Source organism: Oncorhynchus kisutch, linkage group LG13 (assembly GCF_002021735.2).
Source record: "Oncorhynchus kisutch isolate 150728-3 linkage group LG13, Okis_V2, whole genome shotgun sequence".
Taxonomy (NCBI): Eukaryota; Metazoa; Chordata; class Actinopteri; order Salmoniformes; family Salmonidae; genus Oncorhynchus; species Oncorhynchus kisutch.
Window position 1 is genome coordinate 13,030,703 of NC_034186.2, and position 9,656 is coordinate 13,040,358.

General features: G+C 45.2%; 1 protein-coding gene across 1 annotated transcript in view; it reads left to right on the plus strand.

Moving 5' to 3' along the window:
* Positions 1-9,656, plus strand: part of LOC109903044 (low-density lipoprotein receptor-related protein 8-like) — a 344,351-nt gene that overhangs the window by 315,934 nt on the left and 18,761 nt on the right. Inside the window, 3 exon segments of the mRNA XM_031785602.1 lie at positions 3,629-3,770; positions 6,812-6,964; positions 8,176-8,490. Of these exon segments, the coding sequence (XP_031641462.1) occupies positions 3,629-3,770; positions 6,812-6,964; positions 8,176-8,490 (610 nt within the window).

The window sequence follows — 9,656 nt, forward strand, 5'->3', positions numbered from 1 at the left end:
TTGGCAGGAGGTTAGGAAGTGCAGCTCAGTTTCCACCTCATTTTGTGAGTACAGAGCCTGTCTTGTCTTATGAGCCAGGTCTGCCTACAGCGGACTTTCTCAATAGCAAGGCTATGCTCACTGAGTCTGTGCATAGTCACAGTGGTCAGGTATTCTGCCACTGTGCACTCTATGTCCAGGGCCAAATAGCATTCTAGTTTGCTCTGTTTTTATGTTAATTATTGCCAATGTGTCAAGTGATTATCTTTTTGTTTTCTCATGATTTGGTTGGGTCTAATTGTGTTGCTGTCCTGGGGCTCTGTGGGGTGTGTTTGTGAACAGAGCCCCAGGACCAGCTTACTTAGGGGACTCTTCTCCAGGTTCATCTCTCTGTAGGTGATGACTTTGTTATGGAATCGCTTCCTTTTAGGTGGTTGTAGAATTTGATGTTCCTTTCTGGATTTTGATAATTAGTGGGTATCGGTCTGATTCTGCTCTGCATGCATTATTTGGTGTTATACGTTGTACACAGGATGTTTTTGCAGAATTCTGTATGCAGAGTCTCAATTTGGTGTTTGGCGTATTTTGTGAATTCTTGGTTGGTGAGTGGACCCCAGACCTCACAACCATAAAGGGCAATGGGTTCTATAACTGATTTAAGTATTTTTTTTCCCAGGTCCTGATTGGTATGTTGAATTTTATGTTCCTTTTGATGGCACAGAAGGCCCTTGCCTTGTATCTCAGATTGTCCACAGCTTTGTGGAAGTTACCTGTGGCGCTGATGTTTAGGCCGAGGTATGTATAGTTTTTTGTGTGCTCTAGGGCAACGGTGTCTAGATGGAACTTGTATTTGTGGTCCTGGTGACTGGACCTTTTTTGGAACACCATTATTTTGGTCTTACTGAGATTTACTGTTAGGGCCCAGGTCTGACAGAATCTGTGCAGAAGATCTACAGTGGGGCAAAAAAGTATTTAGTCAGCCACCAATTGTGCAAGTTCTCCCACTTAAAATGATGAGAGAGGCCTGTAATTTTCATCATAGGTACACTTCAACTATGAGACAAATTGAGAGAAAAAAATCCAGAAAATCACATTGTAGGATTTTTTATGAATTTATTTGCCAATTATGGTGGAAAATAAGTATTTGGTCAATAACAAAAGTTTCTCAATACTTTGTTACATACCCGTTGTTGGCAATGACAGAGGTCAAACGTTTTCTGTAAGTCTTCACAAGGTTTTCACACACTGTTGCTGGTATTTTGGCCCATTCCTCCATGCAGATCTCCTCTAGAGCAGTGATGTTTTGGGGCTGTTGCTGGGCAACACGGACTTTCAACTCCCTCCAAAGATTTTCTATGGGGTTGAGATCTGGAGACTGACTAGGTCACTCCAGGACCTTGAAATGCTTCTTACGAAGCCACTCCTTCGTTGCCCGGGCGGTGTGTTTGGATCATTGTCATGCTGAAAGACCCAGCCACATTTAATCTTCAATGCCCTTGTTGATGGAAGGAGGTTTTCACTCAAAATCTCACGATACATGGCCCCATTCATTCTTTCCTTTACACGGATCAGTCTTCCTGGTCCCTTTGCAGAAAAACAGCCCCAAAGCATGATGTTTCCACCCCCATGCTTCAGAGTAGGTATGGTGTTCTATGGATGCAACTCAGCATTCTTTGTCCTCCAAACACAACGAGTTGAGTTTTTACCAAAAAGTTATATTTTGGTTTCATCTGACCATATGACATTCTCCCAATCTTCTTCTGGATCATCCAAATGCTCTCTAGCAAACTTCAGACGGCCTGGACATGTACTGGCACTGCAGGATTTGAGTCCCTGGCGGCGTAGTGTGTTACTGATGGTAGGCTTTGTTACTTTGGTCCCAGCTCTCTGCAGGTCATTCACTAGGTCCCCCTGTGTGGTTCTGGGATTTTTGCTCACTGTTCTTGTGATCATTTTGACCCCACGGGGTGAGATCTTGCGTGGAGCCCCAGATCGAGGGAGATTATCAGTGGTCTTGTATGTCTTCCATTTCCTAATAATTGCTCCCACAGTTGATTTCTTCAAACCAAGCTGCTTACCTATTGAAGATTCAGTCTTCCTAGCCTAGTGCAGGTCTACAATTTTGTTTCTGGTGTCCTTTGACAGCTCTTTGGTCTCGGCCATAGTGGAGTTTGGAGTGTGACTGTTTGAGGTTGCTGACAGGTGTCTTTTATACTGATAACAAGTTCAAACAGGTGCCATTAATACAGGTAACGAGTGGAGGACAGAGGAGCCTCTTAAAGAAGAAGTTACAGGTCTGTGAGAGCCAGAAATCTTGCTTGTTTGTAGGTGACCAAATAATTATTTTCCACCATAATTTGCAAATAAATTCATTAAAAATCCTACAATGTGATTTTCTGCTTGGGTGTTTGACTGCCATTGTTAGGACTGTCTGTCTGTCTGTCTGTCTCTCTCCCTCTCTTTCTCTCTCTGTGTGTGTGTCTCTATCGCTCTCTCTCTGTATAGCTCTCTCGATAGCTCGCTGTCTATCTCTCGATCACAATCTCACTCTGTTCATTTCTCGATTACGATCTCTCTGTCTCTCTCTCTCTGTCTATCTCACTATCACGATCTCTTTCTCTGTCTATCTCTCTATCACGATCTCTCTCTGTCTACTTCTCGATCATGATCTCTCTCTGTTTATATCTCGATCACAATCTTATTCTCTCTCTGTCTATTTGTCTCTTTGTCTCGATCTAGCTCTCTATCTCTTCTCTCCCTCTCTGTTTCCCTCTTCTCGCTCTATCTTCATCTAAATTTCTCTCTGTCGCTCCTCTCACACCTCGTTTCATGTTTGCTCGTGGTAGCAGATGGATCTAAGGTTGCCGTAGCAACCATGGAACTATCACCTCAGCCTCCGCTCATGCTGCTATGGTATCACTGGAGGACAGGCTGATAAGAAGGCATTAGATGAGAGAGAGAGGCGAGTTGAGGGAAAGAGAAAGAGGGCGATAGACAGAAAGTAATGAAAAGTTGTAAATAGAGGTCTTATGTCTAGGGTTGGTCTGGGTCCCTGTGGACTGCTGCTGAATATTGCCCCACTGGTGATGAGTGGAGAAAAGCCATTACATTGTGTTAAATGTACTGATGGAGGTCAATGTCAACCGCTGGTGTTCCCTTATACCTGCTGGAAAGGACCTCCTTCAGTGTCTGGTGACAGGACATGATGTGGCTACGCTAGCAGAACACCTCAATAGCCCTCTAGATGTTGTGGTGCTCCACAAAGTGTGATAGGCTACTTAAAACTGTAGATTTTGGTGGGAGAATGTATCCAACATGTTTAGTGTTAGGATTAGATTGTATTGAACAAAACTCAAGCCAACTTTTCCCGATGTCCTCAGGACGTGGTTAGACGTCCAATTTCGAAGTCACTCTTGAGCGATCTGCCTGTGTATTGACAATGACAACAATAACGGCCAATCTGTCTGCAGATTGGATATATTATATATATTATTCTCCAGCTCACTTACTGTAATGTCATATCTTGATATGGTCTCTCCTGACTTACTGTGATTGCACAGCCTCCTGTCTCGCTGCCTCACACGTCATAGAAAACAACTGCTTATGTGTTGTGGGTTGAGGACTGAACCATCCCCATGTCTCCCTGCAGGACCGTGTGTACTGGACAGACCTGGAGGATGAGGCTATTTACAGCGCTAACAGGCTAACAGGACACGATGTGGCTACGCTAGCAGAACACCTCAATAACCCTCTAGATGTTGTGGTGTTCCACGAACTACGCCAACCCAAAGGTGAGAGACAGACATGTATATGTACACACATACATGCTCATACACACAGTATTTATTTTTGAGTGTTTTTTGATAGAACACAGGAACACTACCTGTATGTTATTTTTCCTGAGAGAAATGGGTCAAGTGTCAATATTAATGTGTGTGTCTGTCTGCGACACTGGAAAATACACTATATATGCAAAAGCATGTGTTCACCCCTTCAAATGAGTGGATTTGGCTATTTCAGTCACACCCGTTGCTGACAGGTGTATAAAATTGAGCACACAGACATGCAATCTACATAGACAAACACTGGCAGTAGAATGGCCTTACTGAAGAACTCAGTGAGTTTCAACATGGCACCGTCATAGGATGCCAGCTTTCCAAGTTTGTCGTAGCTCGTTTGTCCTCGGTTGCAGCACTCACTACCGAGTTCCAAACTGCCTCTGGAAGCAATGTCAGCATAAGAACTGTTCGTCGGGAACTTCATGAAATGGGTTTCCATGGCTGAGCAGCCACACACAAGCATAAGATCACCATGCTCAATGCCAAGCGTCGGCTGGAGTGGTGTAAATCTCACCGCCATTGGACTCTGGAGCAGTGGAAATGCGTTCTCTGGAGTGATAAATTATGCTTCACCATCTGGCAGTCTGACGGACTAATCTGGGTTTGGCGGATGCAAGGAGAACTCTACCTGCCTCAAATGCTGTAAAGTTTGGTGGAGGAGGAATAATGGTCTGGGGCTGTTTTTCATGGTTCGGTCTAAGCTCCTTAGTTCCAGTGAAGGGAAATCTTAACACTACAGCATACAATGACATTATAGATGATTCTGTGCTCCCAACTTTGTGGTAACAGTTTGGAGAAGGCCCTTTCCTGTTTCAGCATGACAATGTCCTGTGCGCAAAGCAAAGTCTATACAGAAATGGCTTTTCTTGAACACCTGTGGGATGAATTGGAAAGCTGTTGGCGCAGGTCTCCTACCTGGATTCGCCACACTTCCTGTGTGCCCCCCCCAATACATTTTTGGGGCTGACTCTCGCGCTTCCATCCACGCCGCCATGCTGCCTCCTCATACCAGCGCCTCTCCGCCTTCACCGCCTCCAGCTCTTCTTTGGGGCAGCGATATTCTCCAGGCTGTGCCCAGGGTCCTTTTCCATCCAACTCATCCTCCCATGTCCAGTACTCCTCGCGCTGCTCCTGCTGCCGCTGCCTGTCACCACGCCGCTTGGTCCTGTTGTGGTGGGTGATTCTGTCACGGGATTCTTCCGTCGAAGGAGAGGAGGACCAAAATGCAGCGTGGTTGAAATTCATGTTTGTTTTTAATAAGAAAACTATACATGAATAAACTACAAAAACAACAACCGTGTAAACCAGAAACAGTCCCGTGTGGCACAAACACTGACACAGGAGACAATCACCCACAAAACCCAACACCAAACAGGCTACCTAAATATGGTTCCCAATCAGAGACAATGACTAACACCTGCCTCTGATTGAGAACCATATCAGGCCAAACACAGAAACAGACAAACTAGACACATAACATAGAATGCCCACTCAGATCACACCCTGACCAAACAAAACATAGAAACATACAAAGCAAACTATGGTCAGGGTGTGACACCTATGTATTTGTCCTGGTCAAAAGTAGTGCACTATAGAGGGAATAGGTTGTCTTTTCAGACACAACCTTGGTTTCTCACGCATCTCTAAAGTTAAATATCCATCATAGTGCTACTTCTGCAGGTTTCATTACCCTATTCTCTCTGTCTTGCTTTGACACTCTCCCCCTCTGTCAGTCTCTCTAGCTGTCTCTCTGTCAGTCTCTCTAGCTGTCTCTCTGTCAGCCTCTCTAGCTGTCTGTCTGTCAGTCTCTCTAGCTGTCTCTCTGTCAGTGTCTCCCTCTCTGTCAGTCTCTCTAGCTGTCTCTCTGTCAGTGTCTCCCACTCTGTCAGTCTCTCTAGCTGTCTCTCTGTCAGCCTCTCTAGCTGTCTCTCTGTCAGCCTCTCCCTCTCTGTCAGTCTCTGTCTCTATCTCTCTCGCTGTCGCTCTTTCTCAATGCTCTGTATTTCTATCGCTCCTATGTTTCTCTCTCTCTCTCTCTCTCTCTCTCTCTCTCTCTCTCTCTCTCTCTCTCTCTCTCTCTCTCTCTCTCTCTCGCTCTCTGTCTCTCTCTCACTCTCTCTCTCGCTCTCTGTCTCTCTCTCTCTCTGTATCTCTCTCTCTGTCTCTCTCTCTCTGTCTCTCTCTCTCTCCCTCTCTGTCTCTCTCTCACTCTCTCTCTCTCACTCTCTGTCTCTCTCTCTCTCTGTATCTCTCTGTATCTCTCTCTCTGTCTCTCTCACTCTCTCTGTCTCTCCTATTTTCATTCACCTACAGATCGGGTTTGATTTTAAATGGTTCTATTTCCATATCCTGTTCTAAGATCACATCCTGTTCTAAAATCACATCCTGTTCTAAGATCACATCCTGTTCTAAGGCTTTTTTAAATCTACACATTTCAGGAAGACTTTCTTTGCTTTCCTTCTCAGCTTTTCTTTTTGTGTTATTTTCTTTGTCATGTGAGCTGAACTTTGAAGCTGAGTTTCTGTGGTAGTGGTACGTCTATCTCCAGAAGAACTGAGGGAAGAGGAGTATTGCAACATCTCTGCAGTGTTTGCAACATCCTCTTGTATAACAGCACATATCCCATTCCTTAGTATCGGCCTCCTCCCACCCATCTCCTCTGCAGAGTTGGGGACATAAAAGCGCTGTTTCTCTAGTTCCTGGAAGCACAGTTAGGAGAACAGGAGGCATTTTAAAGTCAGTTTTAGATCTAGCGAGGTGTGTGCAGCCTTTTATGGTTGGAAGGAGGGAAGGGAGATGTTCTGTTATGTACCTTAGCACTGCTAGCTTTTGGACATAATATTTAATCTTATTTTAGGAAACATAGAGAGGCTTTCCAACCATGTCTTTGTACAGTAACAATAATATTTAGTCAATGAGTATTATGAATACATGTTGAGTGCCTGACAGTCGTATTACTGTGTGATATGTCTCTGTTGTCTCTTCCTGTCTAGCTCCAGACAGCTGTAACATGGGCAGTCTACCTAACGGAGGTTGTGAGTACCTGTGTCTTAAAGCCCCCCAGATCACTGACCACTCCCCCAAGTACACCTGTGCCTGCCCGGACGGCATGGAGCTGGGACCAGGCATGAGACGATGTGCCATAGGTAAAATGTTTAAAACGTGTTACACCCTTTCCCTTCCCCACTGTGCCGTAGGTAAACTGTTTAAAACGTGTTACACTCTTTCCCTTCCCCACTGTGCCGTATGTAAACTGTTTAAAACGTGTTACACCCTCTCCCTTCCCCACTGTGCCGTATGTAAACTGTTTAAAACGTGTTACACTCTTTCCCTTCCCCACTGTTCCGTATGTAAACTGTTTAAAACGTGTTACACCCTCTCCCTTCCCCACTGTGCCGTATGTAAACTGTTTAAAACGTGTTACACCCTTTCCCTTCCCCACTGTTCCGTATGTAAACTGTTTAAAACGTGTTACACCCTTTCCCTTCCCCACTGTGCCGTATGTAAACTGTTTTAAAACGTGTTACACCCTTTCCCTTCCCCACTGTGCCGTATGTAAACTGTTTAAAACGTGTTACACCCTTTCCCTTCCCCACTGTGCCGTATGTAAACTGTTTAAAACGTGTTACACCCTTTCCCTTCCCCACTGTGCTGTAGGTAAACTGTTTAAAACGTGTTACACTCTTTCCCTTCCCCACTGTGCCGTATGTAAACTGTTTAAAACGTGTTACACTCTTTCCCATTTGACTCCTCTCCCACACGATAACAGATCCATTTCAATGTTCCACTTGCCAATTAATCTCATTCTCAATTAGCCCTTGCTCACTGTCAATCTGAGCCCTATAATGACCTCCATTATCTCTCTGGCTGTTCCATTCCTGTCCTGTCCTCCCTTGGGAACGCTCTGTGTCTATTGTATGGCTGTTCCATTCTTGTCCTCTCCTCCCTCTGGAGACTCTGTGTCTGGAGGTACACAGGTGGGTTGTCGCAGTGCTGTCCCCAGAAAGAGAGAGGGATGAGGGATGAACACAGGCCACCAGGCAGCCTCCCTGCACTGCAGATCCTCTGTACCAGAAAGGGGAGGGTGTACACACTCTCACTCACTCACTCAGAATAAATAGAAACTGAATAACTTCAAACGGATGTATTCCCTCTGTCTGTGCTCTACAAGCATGTTATGACTTTAAGTGCAGAGAAGGCAGTTTTGAGTAGTTCAGACCCACTTCTGTTGATGTCTGTCCATGTAAACTATGGAGTGCTCGCTGTCTGTTTACAAGGAAAGACTTGTCTGTGCTGTCAGTTGATCTGCCAGCCTGATAACTCTAGTATCTCTGTTTGATCTCTTCTCTCCTTGCAGTCAAACCCAAGACAACCACATCAGCTCCGACCACAGCCACCAGCACTACCACTGCAACTCCTACCACAACCACCACCCCAGCAACCACAACTACCAATCCAACCACAGGTGCTACTAAAACCACCTCCACCACTACAGAACCAACCACAGCCACACGGTCGACCGCAGTTCCTTCGACATCCTCCCCTCCTCCTCCCCCCAGAACAACAGCTTTGTGGAGGACCCCTCCCTCCACCTCGGGCCCCCGCTCCACTTCCACACCCCCTCTACTGCCCAACAACATGCAGAGAGAGAACGCTAACCTCTCCCACCACTGTAAGTGGCTTTCAGACTGTGTGTATCAAAATGTGTCCTTAGTGCTGAGGTACACTCTCCCATTACATATTCCTTCTTCCCACTCCCCCTCTCTCTACCTGTGACAGACAGTGTGAGTGTGTAATGACAGACAGTGTGTAATGACAGACAGTGTGAGGTTGTAATGACAGACAGTGTGTAATGACAGACAGTGTGAGGTTGTAATGACAGACAGTGTGAGTTTGTAATGACAGACAGTGTGAGTTTGTAATGACAGACAGTGTGAGTTTGTAATGACAGACGGTGTGTAATGACAGACAGCGTGATGTTGTAATGACAGACAGTGTGTAGTGTGTAATGACAGACAGTGTGTAATGACAGACAGTGTGTAATGACAGACAGTGTGTAGTGACAGACAGTGTGTAATGACAGACAGTGTGTAATGACAGACAGTGTGTAGTGTGTAGTGACAGACAGTGTGTAGTGACAGACAGTGTGTGGTGACAGACAGTGTGAGTTTGTAATGACAGACAGTGTGAGTGTGTAATGACACACAGTGTGTAGTGTGTAATGACAGACAGTGTGTAATGACAGACAGTGTGTAGTGTGTAATGACAGACAGTGTGTAGTGTGTAATGACAGACAGTGTATAATGACAGACAGTGTGTAGTGTGTAATGCCAGACAGTGTGTAATGCCAGACAGTGTGAGTTTGTAATGACAGACAGTGTGTAATCAAATTTCAAATCAAATTTATTTATATAGCCCTTCGTACATCAGCTGATATCTCAAAGTGCTGTACAGAAACCCAGCCTAAAACCCCAAACAGCAAGCAATGCAGGTGTAGAAGCACAGACAGTTACTGTAATGACAGACAGTGTGCGTTTGTAATGACAGACAGTGTGTAATGACACACAGTGTGTAGTGTGTAATGACAGACAGTGTGTAGTGACAGACAGTGTGAGTTTGTAATGAAAGACTGTGGGAGTTTGTAATGACAGACAGTGCGAGTTTGTAATGACAGACAGTGTGTGATGACAGACAGTGTGTAGTGTGTAATGACAGACAGTGTGTAATGCCAGACAGTGTGAGTTTGTAATGACAGACAGTGTGTAATGCCAGACAGTGTGTAGTGTGTAATGCCAGACAGTGTGTAGTGTGTAATGACAGACAGTGTGTAGTGTGTAA